The sequence below is a fragment of the Zootoca vivipara genome, chromosome 9 (assembly GCF_965207765.1).
Source record: "Zootoca vivipara chromosome 9, rZooViv2.hap1.1, whole genome shotgun sequence".
Taxonomy (NCBI): domain Eukaryota; kingdom Metazoa; phylum Chordata; class Lepidosauria; order Squamata; family Lacertidae; genus Zootoca; species Zootoca vivipara.
The window spans coordinates 13,547,533-13,567,249 of NC_142592.1; the positions used below are offsets into that span (position 1 = coordinate 13,547,533).

At 44.5% G+C, this 19,717-nt stretch overlaps 1 protein-coding gene across 1 annotated transcript in view; it reads right to left on the minus strand.

Moving 5' to 3' along the window:
• Positions 1–1,949: 1,949 nt before the first annotated feature.
• Positions 1,950–19,717, minus strand: part of MAPK12 (mitogen-activated protein kinase 12) — a 42,109-nt gene continuing 24,341 nt past the window's right edge. The window contains exons 5-12 of the mRNA XM_035127697.3: positions 18,380–18,409; positions 16,780–16,827; positions 10,008–10,122; positions 7,298–7,369; positions 6,188–6,267; positions 5,610–5,688; positions 3,789–3,962; positions 1,950–2,140 (exon numbers count right to left, since the gene is read on the minus strand). Coding sequence (XP_034983588.1) covers positions 2,070–2,140; positions 3,789–3,962; positions 5,610–5,688; positions 6,188–6,267; positions 7,298–7,369; positions 10,008–10,122; positions 16,780–16,827; positions 18,380–18,409 — 669 coding nt within the window. The 3' untranslated portion in view covers positions 1,950–2,069. The remainder of the gene's footprint in view (positions 2,141–3,788; positions 3,963–5,609; positions 5,689–6,187; positions 6,268–7,297; positions 7,370–10,007; positions 10,123–16,779; positions 16,828–18,379; positions 18,410–19,717) is intronic.

Genomic DNA, 19,717 nt, shown 5'->3' on the forward strand with positions numbered 1-19,717 from the left:
GGAAACTTTATTGGACAAAACCAACAAAGCACCTTTGAAATACTTGCCAGAGTACAGTTGAAGCTTGGATCTCGTACGGCAGGCACTGCCAAACTGGGGCCAGATGTTTTGGCCTACAACTCCCATGACCCCTAGCTAACAGGACCAGTGGTCGGGGAAGATGGGAGTTGTAGTCCAAAACATCTGGAGGGCCGAAGTTTGGGGATGCCTGTCGTACGGCTTAGCTGACAAACAAATCATCTCCTGAATGCCGAAAACCTGGAGGTAAGTGTTCTGGGTTTTCAAACGTTTTTTTGGAAGTCGAACGTCCGAGGCGGCTGTCGGCTATTGTTTCCGGGGCGCTGGCACCAATCGGAAGTTGCGCCTTGGTTTTAGAACGTTTCGGGAGTCAAACTGACTTCCGGAACGGATTAAGTTCGATAACCAAGGTTTCACTGTACAGTGAAACACGAGTAGGTTGCATCTGAGCCAATGGAAAGGGCAGGTTCCCCCTGCAAAATCCTTCACACCACCTCTTGCACTTTATAGAGGACTCTGTAGTAACAATAGGGCTGTTAACACGCACCTGCCAATTTTACAAGGCACTATAACATAGCTTTCTGTCTTCCTATCGGGATGCTTGAGGATTTCATTCGTTCCACAGTTTAGCACAAACATAGGTGATTCATGCCTCCCAGAAAACCTCCAGATCAGAGGATTAATTCACAGTTATATGAAGCTTTCCTCTGCATGGCCCAGTTAACTTTAAGTTTTATTATGTGGTCCCAAGCACTGCCTTTTTTTTTTAAATAAGAAACTTGTGTGAAGATGCTCAAGGAAGCACCCATGCCGTCCCTTCCTGAGTAATTGTACAGAAAAACAAGATGACTGCTTCTGTGTACCAGTGGGGGCGATTATTGTCTTTCCTGTACAATGTCCTTGGTAGGCTTGAAATTGTGGAGAGGAGAGGAGAAATAGGGCAGCCTTCAAGCTACCTAGTAAATAGTTACTTAAAAAAACACCTAAGATTTTTTATTTAAAGTGAGTTTTTAAAAGGATTTCCCCTTAAAATCCACCGAAACGGGATGGACTTCATGCACAACAGACGTGAACCAACTGAAGTCCATCCTTACCCCTCAACCCTCCGGAGCAGGTTTTAGGGGCAGAGGTGAGGACACAGGGGGGATATTGGTGAAAATAGGTCTCCCTCCTCTGCCAGAGGCCTCCATGGGATCCAACGGATCTGTGCGAGGGACACCATTGGATACAAGCCCCAGATTTATTGCATGGCATAATCTCTTATCAGCTGGCAGGGCTAGGAAGCTGCTGCCAGCTAGGGCAGGATTAGAGAGGCTGATGAATTTGACCTGGTGCAAGTCGACCTGCTGGGACTTTTAAGAGCTACATATTCTGCTATAGCAAATTGCTCCCCTGCTCTTTCAAAATGAGAATTTTGATTATGTTTCTGTGACTCCCCCCCCCCTGACTTGTCCTTCTCCCAAAGAACTGTTTGTCAAGAAGAGTGATGTCCTCCATTGGCCTCTCAGGGGTGCCCTTTGAAACAAACCTCTCTGCGAATGTTTAAAGGAGGCTGTTTTGTCCATGGCAGCAAGTCCTGGTCTTCCCTGGTATTCAATCCTTCCATGACAGCTTTTCATGTCGCTGCTACGGCAGGAATTGATGTAAACCGCTTAACGGTAGAAAAAGGGTTTGGGTATCCATATGAAACACATGCCGGCAATGTTTCCTAAGTGAAAAACGCAGAGTGTGAATCAGCCCACCGGAAATGGTAGCTATACAGAGAACCTGTAGCATGTTGAGAGAGGTTTGGGGTTGTGAGAGATAGGGATGAGAGAGGGAGGGAAATACTTACTCTAAGGTATAAGCAATGTGTGGCAGAAACAAAATATTCACCCAGTCATGGTGTGCTAGCTCAAATCCGGAATACAAATATTCCCGCAGAATACAGGTTAGACAGATTACATCCAGTTTATTTATAAAAAGGTTTGTACAATTAAATTATATATATATTTAAAATTTTACACTCTCCTCCTTTCATTTGATTTCTAAGGAAATTGGTCCCTGTGGTTTTACACTGCTGTCTCTTTCGACTCGGGCAACTGCGGAGGCTTAAAGTTTGCCACTTCTTTGTATGTGATGCCTGGGGGGAAAAGAAAGAAAAAGAATTGCTTTCACATTCAGAGGAATAATGATTCACATCCCTATTTCTTATTGTGAAGTACCACCAGTCAGGGAAAATATCCCACCCCCATCATTGACAGCATGAGAGCCTCTGATTTAGCTATATTTAATTATATGTTAAGAGGGACCCAGGTGGCGCTGTGGGTTAAACCACAAAGTCTAGGGCTTGCTGATCAGAAGGTCGGCGGTTCGAATCCCTGCAACGGGGTGAGCTCCCGTTGCTCGGTCCCAGCTCCTGCCCACCTAGCAGTTCGAAAGCACATCAAAGTGCAAGTAGATAAATAGGGACCGCTCCGGCGAGAAGGTAAATGGCGTTTCCGTGCGCTGCTCTGGTTTGCCAGAAGCAGCTTTGTCATGCTGGCCACATGACCCAGAAGCTGTCTGTGGACAAACGCCGGCTCCCTCGGCCCATAGAGCGAGATGAGTGCCGCAACCCCAGAGTCGGACACGACTGGACCTGATGGTCAGGGGCCACTTTACCTTTAATTATATGTTAATAACATCTGTATCAGGCATAGGCAAACTCGGCCCTCCAGATGTTTTGGGACTAGAATTCCCATCATCCCTGACCACTGGTCCTGTTAGCTAGGAATCATGGGAGTTGTACTCCCAAAACATATGGAGGGCCGTGTTTGCCTATGTCTGATCTATATCTTCATTATTACCTATAATATTATATATATCATAATACCTATTATAGGTATTACAACAGGTCAGACTGGCTTGACAAATCAACAGCCGCGAAACCAAAACTATGCAAGAGGAGATTACATGACAATTTAGTGGAGAGCCATGACTCATGATGTCAAACACACACTTTGCAAACAGAAGATGCCAGATCCTATCTCAAGAATATCCTCTTAAAATAGCAGGAATTGGGGATCAGAATGTCCTCTGCTTAAGACAGGAAGCTGTCCTAATGGAAACTGTGTACAATGGCTTTCAACATTATGCCTGCCATTCTTAGGCCAGGGATGGAGAACCTGTGGCTCTACAGATGTTATTGGATATAGCTGCCATCATCCTAACTATTGGTCATGCTGGCTAGGGCTGATGGGGGTCAGAGTCCAATTGCACCTGATGTCCATAGATCATAGCTGCCAAGTTTTCCCTTTTCTCGCGAGGAAGCCTATTCAGCATAATGGAAAATCCCTTAAAAAAAGGGATAACTTGGCAGCTATGCCATAGATTCCCCATCCCTGGCCTAAGACCTGTTTCCCAAGCTTGGGTATCCAGCTGTTTTCAGACTACAGTTCCCATCATCCCTGACCACTGGTCCTGATAGCTAGGGATGATGGGAGCTGTAGTCCAAAAACAGCTGGAGACCCAAGTTTGGGAAACAGTGGAGTAGGCAATATGTGGATTAGCAGTCTGATTTGTTGCACAATACAAATGTTGATAAATAGGTCGTGAACATGGGGGAATGGGAGTAGAATGGAAATGGAAACTATACAGAACCAATGAGTGCTGGAGGACACATATAGAAATTCACTGCATCAGATTTCTAAATTCACCTGAAGCATATTTTAATTATAAGCCTATTTGCACAAGAGCCCATAGAAGTTTTCTGTCCTAGCCTGAAGATTGCCAAAATGTACCAAACGTACATTTCCACTCATCCAGGGGAAGATCCATGTTGTCAAAAGTGTCGTCGTATTTCTCTGCTTCGGTTTCCTCTTCAGGATCGTGAATGGCTTCAAAGTAAGGATGTGCTAAAGCTTCTGCAGCCGTCACTCTCTTCTCTGCGTCTAACACCAGCATCTTCTCCAAAAGGTTCACCGCTGGATCAACAAAGGAGAGGGCAAGCACTGAGACCCAGCACAAAACATAATGGTTTTAATTTTCCAGCAGCAAGTCAGGTTTAAGGAAATAGTACCGAGCTTAACTATGCTAACAGATGATCAGGAGTGGCTTTTGCATTTTCAGAGGCCACTCAGTTCCTTGGGATAGAAGCAATACCAGCTGCACTGGTTCCTGGTGGAATACAGGGTCAGGTTTACAGTGCTGGTTTTAACCTTTAAAGCCCTATATGGCCTAGGACCCTCCGCCCCGCAGAGGACCTTACGGTCCACAAACAATAATACTTTGGAGGTCCTGGGCCTCAAGTAGGTTAGACTGGCCTCGACCAGAAACAGAGCCTTTTCGGAACGCTCTGTCGCAAGAGACCAGGGCCCTGCGGGATCTGACATCTTTCCGCAGGGCCTGCAAGATGGAGCTGTTCCGCCAGTCTGACCCCCTTCCTTCTTCCCTCTTTCTATGGGACCCTGTATGTAAGTGGCCTCTTGGCTCCATCTATTGGCCCACATGGGACCAGCATGGGTGGCTGGGCCTGGTGAACATTTAATATTCTTTACCCCTATGGGAGTTCCCACCTAATTTTATTTTGATTTTAAATGTGATTTTGAAATGTATTTTAACCAGTCGTTTGATTTTGTGTTTTTAATGTATTATGTATTTGGTGTTAGCCACCCTGAGCCCAGTCTTGGCCGGGGAGGGTGGGGTATAAATAATAATAATAATAATAATAATAATAATAATAATAATAATAATAGGTACGCCTAGAAGGAAAAGTTTATCCTTACAAATCATGAAAGTATGGACAGCATGTAGGAAGGGGAAGGGACTGCCGAAACAACAAGAGGGAGATTGCAGCTTTGTTGACTTTCTGGAATACTCAAGATAGCCATATAATAAAATGTATATGATATAAAGTTGCTTCACATTATTTCTCTGAGTAGCTACTGGTGCAATATTACAATAAAACCTAAGAGATGAAGTATGGAAACTGTCACACAGCCATTGAAAATATTTATTTCTGCCTTACTAATGAAACAGGTGGCACTGTGGTCTAAACCACTGAGCCTAGGGCACGATGATCAGAAGGTCGGCAGTTTGAATCCCCACGGCAGGGGTGAGCTCCTGTTGCTCGGTCCCAGCTCTTGCCAACCTAGCAGTTCGAAAGCATGTCAAAGTGCAAGTAGATAAATAGGGACCGCTCCAGCGGGAAGGTAAACGGCGTTTCCGTGCCTGCTCTGGTTTCGCCAGAAGCGGCTTAGTCATGCTGGCCACATGAGCCAGAAAAACTGTCTGCAGACAAATGCTGGTTCCCTCGGCCAGTAAAGCGAGATGAGCGCCGGAACCCCACAGTCGTTCGCGACTAGACTTAACTGTCAGGGGTCCTTTACCTTTACCTTTACATGAAACAGTAGCATTCTTTTACACCACGCCTTGCTTAAAAGTTGGCCGTCCTAATGGGAGATGGGGATAAATATCCTGTACAGAGGAATTTTCAGATCGCAGCAAAATTCTTGGAAAAGCTTGTTAGAAAACGACAGAAAGTATCTGCCCAACCTTGATTACACTTAATTGTTCACTGCCATGCGACCACACAGCTTCATTATTCGTGAAGTGCATCTATATTTACTTACCTAAAGGATTTGCATACTTCAAAATAGCAGCAAAGTCTTTTTTCTGCACTTTTGGAAGGCTTTTGATATAGTTTTTTGCCTTGAAAGAAGCCAAAACAGGGTGTTAACATTTACAATAAAGAAATGGCATCAAATTTAGTCTGCCCCATCGGGGTTAGTCTCAGTGCTATCCATGGAGTTCAAATTCAGTTGTGTCTCAAGACTACTACGTAATAATAAAAATGATTTTCCAAAACAAAGGTACAATGAAAATTATTATGAAAAAGCATATACAGTCGTACCTCTTGTTACGTCAGTCTCCGGTTGCATTTTTCCAGGATACAAATGTGCCAAACTCGGAAATGTATACTTCTGGGTTTCGCTGCGCATGCATGCGCAGAACCGCTCTATTGTGCTGCGTGTGAAGTGGCGCTCTAGTTGCGGACTTTTTGGGGTGTGAATGGCACCCCGGAACGGATCAAGTCCGTAACTAGAGGTACCACTGTATGCTGTCTTCCACTTGAACTGGTGCAATGCACATGGCATTCCTGAATTTGCACTTTGTCCTTAAGAAATCAGTGAAAGCAAGAGCTACTTACATCTTGGCTTTGCAGTTTCTGAACAAAATCTTGAGTTGGCGTGCCTGTTACTTTCATTATTTCTGTGAGCTGGTCCAGGTCTGAATGCCAAAGTCAGGAGTCAAATCTTCAGTGTGTATGTCAAAATAAAAAGCATGTTGTAACAGATCTGGTTTTTTTCTTGCTATTAATACTGGAAAATACAACACGTGTAAAAAGGAGAGGTGTTTTAGATGGTCTTGGCTTCCACACACCAAAGTCTACCTGTCTCTTATACCTTCTCAAGACCACAGCTGGCTAAGGATGACCTCTGAAAACCATTCAGAGAGAGCAATGGGGAGGACACTTCATAGTTCAGCTTTGGACCTGACAATATCACAGAAAAACATATTTGCACAAAGACTTGAATGAGATCATCATCCTTCTTTTAGCTTTCTCTTGGCAAATCAAGATGAGCAGGTGACAGCAAAGGTTGCAAAGTTTTTAGCTGGGGCAATCAGAATAAGGTCCACTATTTGACTATTGATTCAAAACCCTAAAGTGTATTTTATATAATTGATTTTTTATTTCTATTCTTTGTATATCGTATTGCTGTTTTATTGCTACGGCTGATGGCTGGTGCAAATAAAAATTCATTCATTCATGTTTGCACAAGCTTTTATAAGCCACATTAGAGCTCAGATAATTTTACACTTCTCTTTCAAAATTCGTTATAAGGACTTTCTGCAAGCTTTGGAGGGCAGCCCTCCTTAGCTTTAGCTGTCCCTGACTTTCAGTAATACTTGCTGCGCTTCTATGTAGTCCCACAGCAGGGAAGGAAGGGACAGATATGAAGTTGAAAAGCATAGCTGGCAATCAAGTATATATGATAAACTAAAAAAACCAGCCCTGCGTGCCAGTGAGTCTTACAAATTTGAATTTCTACTTGCAATTAGTAACGCAAAGCAGCCATGATGTACTATTAAGTTTCCCTCTTTGCAAATTTTGGCCAAAACACAAACAGACATTTGGAAGCAAGAAGCCAAAGGGATAATTATTTGTTTGAAGTGTTTCTGAACTCACACAGTTTTGACACCCAGATTCTTACATACTTCTACATCTTAATGCCAAGTGTTCGCTGTGAAAGGATACGGTCGTTGCCTTTGAAGAGCGGCCTTCCCGTTATCATCTCAGCCATGATGCAGCCCACTGACCAGATGTCAACTGAAATACAGAAAATGGTTACATTAAATTGCTGTGTGAGAGCCCTCTTAGAAGCCTATGCTTTATGCAGAAAGACAAATCCTTTACATAGGCACATAAAGGCACATAAAGTATTTTGGTTTGCTATTGCAAAATGTGCATTTGGTTTCTGCAAGTAGCTCCTTGATGCAACCCAATGTGTGCTTTTGGGGGAGCTGTGGAGGACTCGATTACAAATGCTCCTTTTCTACTTTCAAGAGTTAGCAACTATGGACCTATGCAACAAGTTGTGATTCTGCATTGGGGCTATCCACTGAGTCATTAAAAGGTAAAGGTACCCCTGACCATTAGGTCCAGTTGCAGACGATTCTGGGGTTGTGTGCTCATCTCGCTTTACTGGCTGAGGGAGCCAGCATTTGTCCGCAGACAGCTTCCGGGTGATGTGGCCAGCATGACTAAGCCACTTCTGGCGAACCAGAGCTGGGCATGGAAACACAGTTTTCCTCCCCACCTATTTATCTACTTGCACTTTGACGTGCTTTCAAACTGCTGGGTTGGCAGGAGCTGGGACCGAACAACGGGAGCTCACCCCGTCGCGGGGATTTGAACCGCCGACCTCCCGATCGGCAAGTCCTAGGCTGTGTGGTTTAGACCACAGGGCCACCCACGTCCCATGCTGCGTAATTTAGGTTTTCATTTATTTAATACATTTACACCTCATCATTTCTCTATGGAGCTCATGGTGTGGTTAGTTCTCTCCCTGCCTCATTTTACCCGAGGGATCCTGTGCGGTGTGCTGGGTTGAGAGATGCTGACTGCCGAGGTCACCCAGTGAGCTTCGTGGCTGAGTGACTACTTGAGGAAGGGCAGTACCTCCACAGAAGAGAACCCACTCTGCATGCAAAATGACTCAGGTTCAGCATCACTAGGTAGGGCTGAGAACCTTGCCTGTCTGAAACCTTGGGGAGCCACTGCCAAGTTGGGGTAGAGACAATGTTGAGTTAAGACGTTCCAGCAGTCTGACTTGGTATAAGTTCTTCACTGCTCTGATTAATAGGGCTTTAGGCAGTTTCTGCACACTTATGCAGTGGTATCCAAACTCCCCCCCCCCAAAAAAGAGGGCCAGATTTGATGAAGTGAACATGCATGAGGGCCGGACAAAATTGTTGAAGCGATTCAGCTTTTTAAGGATTTTGTCCCAAAGTTGTTGCCCTTTTTAAAGGATTGCTCCTCCATAAACGTATTGGGTTGAGCTTATTGGTCGACCCAAGGAGTGACGCAGAGGAGAGCTCCGTGACGAGCCTGCAACACCATCCCCCTGGTTAAGAGAAATGGCTTTGGCAGAGCGTTGGCTCCTGGGCAGCGCAAGCCGGGCAGCAGGCACTCAGGGCCGCAACAGATTCATTTCTCAGAATTGTTTGGGGGGCCGGACTAAATCAACCAGCAGGCCTGATTTGGCCCCCGGGCCGGACTTTGGACATGCCTGCTGTAGAGGGACAGATGGGGCCCATCTAGGAGAAGGACAACTCTGATCCTAAACCTCTGCCGCCTTGTGGGATTTCTTCAGGAGAAGAAAAGTAAAAATCCTACACATATCCAGAGTGGCGTCCCTAAAACGGTTGGATGGTGCCTTTGTACGCCTCTTTCCAGCAGCTCCTGCAGCCAAGCTGGTGCCAAATGTGTTTCTCTGCTCTCCTTTGGACCACGTCAACGAGGCCAAGAAGGGGGAGGGTCTTGTTGTTTGGGGAGCCCAGGACCTCCATACACATTGCCCAGGATTGCTCCCCGGGGAGGTAACTTCAGTGCTGCTCTCGCAGTGGTTTGACTTCACCTCTGGAGGCGCACTCCATTGTTTCTCAACACAAATCATAGAACTGTAGAGTTAGGAAGGACCATTGGGGGGGGTGTCATCTAGTTTAACCCCCTGCAATGCAGGAATCTTTTGCCCATGACGCCGAGATGAAGAGTCTCATGGTCTATGGACTGAGCTATCCCAGATGCGGATGCCAACAGCTGATTTATTGTGGAACGAGCATCCAAAGGCATCAACTGACTTCAACGGAAGTGTGGTTGAGTAGGCAACCAATGGTTAGCACTCAAGAGAAAGGAAAAGGACTACAGGAAAGGGTGGACCAATACTTGAGGCAGGAACAGCTTAACAACAACAACAACAACAACAACTGCAACAACGATGATGATGATGATAATTTGGTCAAGCAGATGGATATAGGAACAGGAGTATCTGTCAGCATCTGCAAAGCTGTATCTACTGCCTGGGACTGAAATTGTTCTAGGAAGTTAATAAGGACACTGAGACCATGAGAAGGCAGGCTGGAAGCTAGATTGCCATATGGTAATAGCTTGGAACCCATGAATGGTAGAAAACGTTCCTTGATTTCCCGAGGGGAAGCTGGAATTGTTTCTCAAGACACCTGGAAGGCCTCCACGGAAGTTAACAGCTACCCTCATTTTTGCTCCAGATATAAACAGATTGAGGAAAGCAATTAGCACAACAGAGATCAGGGGATTATGTACAAAGCAATACCCCTTGGTTGGTATTCTGAGAGACAAATATAAGCACAGGGTAGCTTTTTGTAATGATGCCACTAGAAGAGCTCAAGTTAAAAGTGTTAATCTGAGCACACAACATGACAATTACCTGTTTGTGTATAATGCATCCAATTAAGTATAACCTCTGGGGCTCTGTACCATCTGGTAACCACGTAGCCAGTCATCTCGCTATCTGTATGCCTTGCTAGCCCAAAATCCAGAATCTGTTACAGAGGAACCAAAGACGCATTCAATTTGCAACTCCAAATTAGTCATAAACACATTGAAAACAGGGATGGCAGGGAAGCAGAACGCGTTAAACCAATGTTCTAGCGCTGCAATTGAAAAAATCACATTAGTAATAAACATGCAAAATTGTACTCCTGATTTCCATTATAATGCTGGGGAGGAAATGGTGCTGTTGCGCTCAGTTAAGCGAGAAGAAAAATACTTTTCTTCTTTGCTAAGAGGCCCGGATCGAGGGCTCTGTCCCAGCATCTGTTTTCAAAGCCAGAATATATGAAGCGAAAGGAAAATTAATCACTTTTGAATGATCTAAAGACCTATGGGGCTAGGATTCATGCTATGATAATTGGGTTGAGAAATACGGGGCAAAATCTGCCCCCCCTTTCCTGCTGCAGTCCCTAGCACCTCCGTTTCAGAGGGTTGGGGAATCCTCTGGAACACGGGTGTCAAACAAAAGGCCCGGGGGCCTAATCCGGCCCGCCAGACCTCGTCATGTGGCCCACGTAGCCGCTGCCGACAGTAGCCGCTGACAGTAGTTCTGGAGCCTGCGATTGGCCGAGGGTCAAAACCAGGGGCGGGGCTGCAGGCGGAGGCCGGGGCGCTGGAGCCGCGCTGACGGCCTTGGCCAGGGAATTTCAATTTCGAATGAGGCTGAGGGAGGCAGTGGCACAGCGGCCAGACGGGGAAGTGAGATGCAGGAGGGGGAGGAAGCCCGCCGAGGAGGTAGGAAAGCCCTACAGGCGGCGCCGGCAAAGTTGGTGCCGGGACGGAGCAGCGCTGGATTTTTTTTGGGCGGGCTTTGCTGTTGTCTCCGAGAGCGAGTGAGGCGGCACTGGGGAGCCACCGCCCGCCGCTTCCCTTCCTCTCCTCGGCTGCATCCGGGAGGTGGGCGAGCGAGCGGGCGAAAAGGACGTGGAGTGAGCCTGAGGGGGAAGTAGGCGAAGCGCAACAGCCGCTCTCTTGATGGAGCCGGGTTTCTCTTCCCTCTTCCCCCGTTTTCTCCTCATAGACACTCGGGAGGGTGCCTGGCTTTTGCTCTGCCCCCCACCCCCGAGCCGCCCTTTGGCTTCTCAGTTCCAGCGGAGCTGCTCCCCGGGGGGTGGCCGGGAGGGAGGCGGTGACGACGGCACAGGTTCCTGCTCTGTCACCACCTCCTCTCAGCCCCTCGTGATGTAGGGCTCCAGATGGAGTCGCCTCGCAGTTTGAGTAGGTGGGAGGGGAATTTTTTTTTTGGGGGGGGAGGTTTTCAAGCCTCCTCTGCCTGCAGTCCCGGTAGGGAGAGGCGGTGGCGAAGACGACAACAGCGTGGGTGGGGGGAAGAGCAGCTCTGAGGCGAAGATGCACGTCCGCTGGGGCTACCGCTGCCTTCCTCCTCGGGAAATCCGCTGCCCTCCCTCAGTGCGAGGGGAAGGGACTCTGACGCTGAGGAGGGAGGATGCAAAAGCAAATCAGGGAGTTGGCGCTGCACCGCATGTTCCTGCCCCTCTCCAAAGCATGGGGTGGGTTGCAGCGTGTGGCATCCTGCCTAGCGGGGTTTGGGTGTGCGCAGGGCGGGAGAGGGAAGCCCTCTTTCCATCTGCAGGTTTTTAATCCCAGCAGTGCCTTTCTCCTTCCTGCCGAAGGTTTAGTTGAGCCCCCCCCCCCGGAAGCCGTCAATCCCCACCTTTTGTTCAAATTTCCCTCGTTTACATCCCCTCCCACACACGCGCCACGACGCAGGAATGTGATCCGCGTGGGGGTGGGAATGAGCTTACATTATTACAAAAAACAGTAATAATTGAATGCAGTGACAATAATTTATGATAATAAAGAGTGGACACATAGTCCTACAGACACAACCGGCCCTTTGAGGGTGACCAAACTGCTGATGCGGCCCCCGATGAATTTGAGTTTGAACAATGCTCTGGAACAATGTGGAATGTGGCGCAGGGAGAATTAGTGGCAAGGTGCATTCTATACTTCTTCTTTTTTAAAAAAAAGAGAGCTTTATTTAAACATTTAAATATTACAAAACAAAACAAGAGAAAAAACCCAACAATTCAAAACAAACTATATTCAATATATTCAAACAGACTTAAAAGAAAAAAGAAAAAGACCTTTTTCCCCTCCCCCCTTCAATCTCTCACGTTTCCCTCTATCCATGTCTGATCTTCTTTCACCTACTGTACTATTTATAATTGTTACATTGTTCACTATATCTATTTATTTATCCTATCATTCCTACTAAATTTTGTGTTACCTTGCGGTTTTTAAGTTATACCATATTAATTTTTAGACTCTAGCACCCACTTTCACCATGCACTCCTTAACACAATTTCATTCTTCCTTAATTACTTGATTAGAACATCCTCTGATTGATGCTGATAATTGTGCAATCTCCGCAAATTCAAACATCTTTATTCTCCATTCTACTAGTTCTGGTATAGAATCATGGAGTTGGAAGAGACCACAAGAGCCATCCAGTCCAACCCCCTGCCAAGCAGGAAACACCATCAAAGCATTCCTGACAGGTCACTGTCAAGCCTCTGCTTAAAGATCTCCAAAGAAGGACACTCCATCACACTCCTTGGTAGCAAATTCCACTGTCGAACAGCTCTTACTGTCAGGAAGTTCTTCCTAATGTTTAGGTGGAATCTTCTTTCTTGTAGTTTGAATCCATTGCTCCGGGTCTGCTTCTCTGGAGCAGCAGAAAACAACATTTCTCCCTCCTCTATATGGCATCTTTTAATATATTTGAACATGGCTATCATATCACCCCTTAACCTTCTCTTCTCCAGGCTAAACATGCCCAGCTCCCTAAGCTGTTCCTCATAAGGCATCGTTTCCAGGCCTTTGACCATTGTGGTTGCCCTCCTCTGGACACGTTCCAGCTCTTCAGTATCCTTCTTGAACTGTGGTACCCAGAACTGGACACAGTACTCCAGGTGAGGTCTGACCAGTGGTACTAATACAGTGGTACTATTACTTCCCTTGATCTAGATGCTATACTCCTATTGATGCAGCCCAGAATTGCATTGGCTTTTTTAGCTGCTGCATCAGACTGTTGACTCATGTCAAGTTTGTGGTCTACCAAGACTCCTAGATCCTTTTCACATGTACTGCTCTCAAGCCAGGTGTCACCCATCCTGTATTTGTGCCTTTGTCAGATTTCCAGTTTTTCGTCAGTCCAATTCTGGCTGCCGCGGTTGCATAGAGAAATACATTCCTGTTATTCTTAGGGATGTCATTCGAAACTAAACTTAATAAAAAAGCCTCTGGTTTCTTCAAAGATTGAAATTCTAAATATCCTTTTAAGCTCCTCATGTATCATTGTCCAAAATTGTTTCACCATCTTGCATCCCCATCACATATGGCACATCGTCCCCACCTCTGTCTTACATCTCCAACGTAAGTTTGTTTGTTTTTTATACATCTTTGATAATTTAACTGGAGTATTAGTGGCAAGGTGCATTCTATACTTCTACTCTTAAGCCTCTTATTTAAAATAGACCATACTCTGGGAGATGGGAACCATGCGTACCCACCAATATTTATGAGGTTGTGTGCACATGCTTTCCCACTGCCACCCAGTTCGATATTTATTTATGGAGGTTTGTGCCCACAGACACTGTGGGATGGTCACCAGTGGTTGACAACTTTAGGCCGTTAAGCACGCAAAGGAATCTTAAGCGCTGTTGAGCTCTCTGTTGCAAGAAGTCCCAGGGCAGGATCCTTTCATAACTTGCAGAGGCTACTTTAAAATAAAAGGATAGAAGTCTGAAGCCGTACATGCAATAAACATCATTTTGCCTCATGCTCTGCAAACTGTCGCTGAAGCATAGGCTGCAGTTACTTGCAAGGATTTAAAACACAGTTTCACCAGATCTGTGTGATATGATTACAAAGGCTGGCTGCAGTCACAAGCCCTTCAACCCTTCTGTTAAGAGACGGTAATTTTTTCCACAGGGCTTACGCTTCACTCTTAAAATGTTTCAGGGTTAATAAGGTCTGCTTGTTTTGACAGCAGAGTTTTACGCTACAATTCTGTCACAGATAATAGGTCTGTGGAGCATTGCTGATTTCTTAAAAGATGGATGTGCTACAAAGCAAAGTCTCCTCTTGGGAACTGAACGGTGTTTTTAAAGCATGAACCGTCAATTACTCAAACTTCCTTGCATTAAAAATAAAAATAAAAAATCAATTTTGTAAACCTTAAGTTTCCTACGGTATCTCTCTGTCAGCTGTAGTCTATTTTTACCGTAGGTCAAAACCCGATGTTTCAACATTGGCTCAAGCAGGAAGGCTGGAATCAGTTAAGGTCCCTGCTGCTGCAGCAATTTATTTCATTATTTATTATTTTATTTATTATTTATTTCATATTTTGCTAAGGTTTGATTTCATAGGCTGGGGAACCACCTAACTGCTAAATCTACATAATGCCTTCTTCTTCTTTGGCAATCCCTCATAGCTGAGTAAAATGCCTTCCATAAACATGGTTTTAACAGTGGGTCCGTAAGTGACTGTGGAGGCCAATTCTGGATCCACACGTCCTTCCACAATGGGGGCATAGGTTTCTGGGCGGAAGTTGATCACGGTGAAGGTTTGCCAAGTGTGCCTTCCTCTTAGCACATTTCTCCCTTTTGTCCTGAGTTCGAGTGTCTTCAAAGCCCATGACCCCTTTGGTAAAGGCTGTTCTCCAACTGGAGCGTTCTCAGGCCAGTGTTTCCCAGTTGTCGGTGTTTATACTACTGTACCTACCTGTTTTTTAGGTTTGCCTTAAGAGAGTCTTTGAACCTCTTTTGTTGACCACCAGCATTACGCTTCCCATTTCTAAGTTCGGAATAGAGTAATGGGCATCCACACAACATGACCAGTCCAACGAAGTTGATGTTGAAGAATCATTGCTTTGTCACTCGTGATCTTTGCTTCTTCCAGTACACTGGCATTACTTCGCCTGTCTTCTCAAGTTTACAGGCGACTCCCCAATTACACCAGTTTATGTTCTGGTTCACCTGCTTGCTAAGTGAAAATCGCCTAAATGGAGAGCACCCTCTAAACACTCTTTAAATGCTGTTCCTGCCACTCTCTCTCCAGTCCAGATATATAAAAAAATACTTGTTCTTTTGCAGAGGAATGAAGTGCATTGGCCGTGGCCACGCAAGTCGCCGGGATCAAACTGCCTCAGCTCTCTTGGAGGAAGCGGAAGCTGTTTCACCCCAATGCCTCGCTGGGCTGGGGCTGATGTAGTTTGTTCTTCTCTCCATGCACCAGGAACTGGTGGCAGAGGGACTCAAGAACGACGGTGGTTTCATTCACGATATACAGCTGCGTGAAGGTGCCATAGTGCTCCGGCCATCAAACTGGTCCCTGGCGATGTATTGATACATCGCCCAGGCCTACTTATTTCCATCAAGAAACAGCAGCCACAGACTTAAGCACACATTCTTCGACAACAAATGCAAATTGAAAACAATCCCTCTTGCTGAATCTGACATCATTGCTAAGCCTTCCCAAGTTTCAGCACTGGCGACAGAATCACTTGCAGTGAAATAACTGCTTTGTTTCAGAGAAATGCAGATGTCTACTTGGTTTTGATATCCTTGTTCACACTGAAAAGCACTTTCCCAAGGAACAGGGCATTTATCTGAAAGAGACTATTCATTATATGAAGGGGATCACGGACGTTGTCTCTGCATACTAGTTGTTTTTTTCTGGCAACAGTAAGTGGCAATTCTAGTTCACAGAAGTGGTTTTGTGGTGTGTTTTTTTGAAATGCACAATTGAATTATAAAAAGCAGAAATACTTAACACATCAGTTGGATCGATCACCCTTTTCCCACTTTCCTTTTAACTTAAACCTATTATTTTATAGAGAAAGTTGCAATTACATACTATTGCCACAACTCAGGGGCACATGGGACACACAGTTATTGATTGTGCCGTGATCCAGATATAATAAGCCAAGATATGAACAGGCCTTGTGGCCGCACACAGAGCCCTTCATGTGAGGAGGTAAAGCCGTAAAGTTCTCAGTAAATTATAATTTCTGATCTGGGAAACACTGGTTAACAGCTTCGGAACACACCATGGTACAGTGGAACCTCGGTTTTCGAGCATCTTGGAAGCCGAATGTTTCGGAACCCAGACACCGAAAACCCAGAAGTAATTGCTTCAGTTTTCGAATGCACCTCAGAAGTTGAACGGCTTCCGAGGCGCATTTCTCAATTTTTGCCATTGAAATTGCTGACAGCCCTTTGCCCCTTGGTTGTCGAACGTTTCGGAAGTCAAATGGTCTTCCGGAATAGATTAGGTCGACAACCAAGGTTCCACTGTATTAAACTTCAAACGTTGGCTCAATACACTTGCTATATTAAATCTGTCAACTATAGTTTCCTGGATGGAATGAAATGGGTAACCAAAGTTAAGCAACATATTTCTTGGCTTGCTTAACTCATTTCTGCCAAGACTTGTGGACTTACGACCCAAACACTGCCATTATTCTATTACTTCAGAAGAGATTCAAAGGAACTATCACAGAATATATACCTACTACCCTGCACCACCTATCACATTAGTTCTGAGGTCCTACCAAATTCCCCCACATCCATTTTTATATCTTCAAACTTCTGTAAGCCCAAAGTGTTCACATTTCTTACCTTCAGTTCACAGTCTTCGTTTACTGCTAAATTTCCAGGTTTTAAGTCCTGCAAACATATTTAAAAACAAACAAATCTGAGATGAAATTCTCTTCAAGACGAACACATTGTTTTTAAAAAATAACCAGTACTTCTTTCAACGGAGGGCATTGTTTAGGACAGGCATAGGCAAACTCAGACCTCCAGATGTTTTGGGACTACAACTCCCATCATCCCTAGCTAACAGGACCAGTGGTCAGGGATGATGGGAGTTGTAGTCCCAAAACATCTGGAGGGCAGAGTTTGCCTATGCCTGGTTTAGGGGCACATTTCATAGAATCATAGAAGGGAAGGGACCACGAGGGTTATTCTGTCCAACCCCAATATGCAGGAATCTTTCTGCCAACATGGGTCTCGAACCCACAACCCTGAGAATGAGCATCTCATGCCCTCCAGACTGAGCTGGTAAATGTATCTAAATTTCAGAACTTCTTTCAACTGTTCCTAGGTCCTAATTATTAAAACCATGTAATGAAACAGTTACTCTTCTTTGTAGTTCTTTTTCTTCTTACCATCAATAGGATGAAAAAAAGCATGTGAATATGTGTGACCTTTCCCCCCCTCTAATGAACATAACTGTCAAGGGGTTGGTTCTGGAATTAGCCATGCTTAAGAGTAGACCCATTGAAAGCCGTGGAACTTAAGTTGTTCATGATTAGCTTAAGCCCCATTGATTTCAGTGGCTATATTCTTAAGCCTGAGTTGGGATGCAACCCATTAATTGTATTTTGTTAATCGGGGGGGGGGGGAATCCTTTCATTTTAGCAATTGCGGAACAGATTTTGTAATCAGGATCAAGTCAAAGGTTAACATTGCGCTGACCCACTAGAGCAGGGGTTCCCAACAAAATTTTCTCGAGGACCCCTCATTGAGCCGCTATTGTGACAAGGACCCCCATTAATTCCTAATCCTAAAATTAAAAAGTGAGAGCCAAATTAAGAGTCTTTTTATATTTTATATTTATACGTTTTTTACAGTTACAACAGAGTACTCCATCAGTATACAGTTAGTTTTAATTTTCAGTTATTAATGAGATGAGTTAAATCTGTCCTTTGAGTCCATTATTTCTGAAATATTAGGTTCCAAACTTGAAACTTTCACTCTGAAATCCGACCGCATGTCGAGCCGATTCCTATATTTGTTTTTCATGAAACACATGGAAGAAAATGCTTGCTCACACCGATATGTGGTTGCAAATGGAAGGATCTTTTTCATTGCCTTATCTCCAAGTTTCTTGTAGTCCTTGCGGCATACAGCAGAACTACTGCCTCTATCTAATTCTAGTTTTGAGCTAGACTCTGCTCATGCAGGAAGCGGCCAAAACAAAAAATCTGTTATCATACGAAATATATTTAATATATTTTTATTCTAATAGGATCTTGAGGACCCCTCTGGCATAGCTCGCGGACCCCTGGGGGTCCCCGGACCACCTGTTGGGAACCACTGCACTAGAGGTTTGTTTCTTAAATCATTCTCATGCCTTTGGCTTGCTTCTGTGAGAGAGCCATCTAAAACTACAGAACAGAAAAACAGAAACCCAGAAATGAGATTCTTTACTTACCCGATGAATTATGCCTGATGAGTGGATATACTGTGAAAAACAAAATTGCACTTTATTTATCGGATATTGATAAATATAGATCACATTTATCGGATATTGATAAACACAGATCACACTGAAAAGGTTTGTGATGCTATATGACTTTAAATTCTGATCAATGGAAACTAGAAACTACAACTGATTTTGCCTGCCAGCAAAGTTTACTTTATTAATCATTTATACTTCTTGACTCCTACAAGGAGCTCCAACATGATTTCTGCCCCTGCCAACCACAGTCTTCTCAAAGCTGTGAGTTGTTCAGTTTTACAAATACATTAAAAAGCGTGAGTGAGCTACTGTACATAAATACGTTAAGTCATTTTATAAAACTGGAAGAATGTCATTGGCTGAGTTCACATGTAAAACTCAGCCAAACCATGGTTTAGCAAGAATGTGTGGTCTCCCGGGAAGAGACTCCAACTGCTCTGGTCCTACTACACTAAACCAAGGTTTGACTTATCATGCTGTCCAAATAGAACAGGGACTATCATAAGAGGACATGTTTCCAATGTATATAATTGTTATTGTGACTTTTTATATTGGCTGAAATTGTTACTATTAATGTTTGATGTTTTATTATTATTTTTATATGTGTTGGAAGCCGCCCAGAGTGGAAGGGGCAACCCAGCCAGATGTGTGGGGTAATTATTATTATTATTATTAAATAATCCCAAAGATCAGTCTGAAGGTGCATATAGTACATCAACCTAAGGATGCCTGCATCTGTTCAGTGGCTAAACTCGCTGGAGCCCTGAGCTTTACAGAAGAAAAGCAGGATTTGCTAATTTACTGCATAAATTTAAGCCGTGTCAAGATCTAAGAAAAAGAGAGGGCGCAGGTTGATTTCTTCATTTAATTATGTTTTCTTTTTCTTTAATCACACAAGGTTGCCCATTTTAATGCTACAAAATCAGCCTTCCTATTTAATTACTATATAAATAATATCATCCCTGATATGGCACCCCCCTCCTTTTTCGCCACCACCCCTGGGAATCGTAAATTGTCAATTCTGCTCTACGCCGAAGATTTAGTTTTGTTATCTCAGAATAAAATCTCAGGAGGATGCTGGTTAAATTTTGTCAACTGTGTAAAGAAAAAAAAGAGCATCTAAAAATTAACTACGATAAAACCAAGGTCACTGTATTTGGCAAGAGGACTACCAAGTCCAGGTGAACTCTAGACGGTCACACCCTAGAACAAAGTACCCAGATTTAAATATCTAGGATTACTTATTGATAGGAAGTCATCATGGAAACCCCATCTGGAAGCAATTAAGCTAATATCTGGCCATTCTACTGG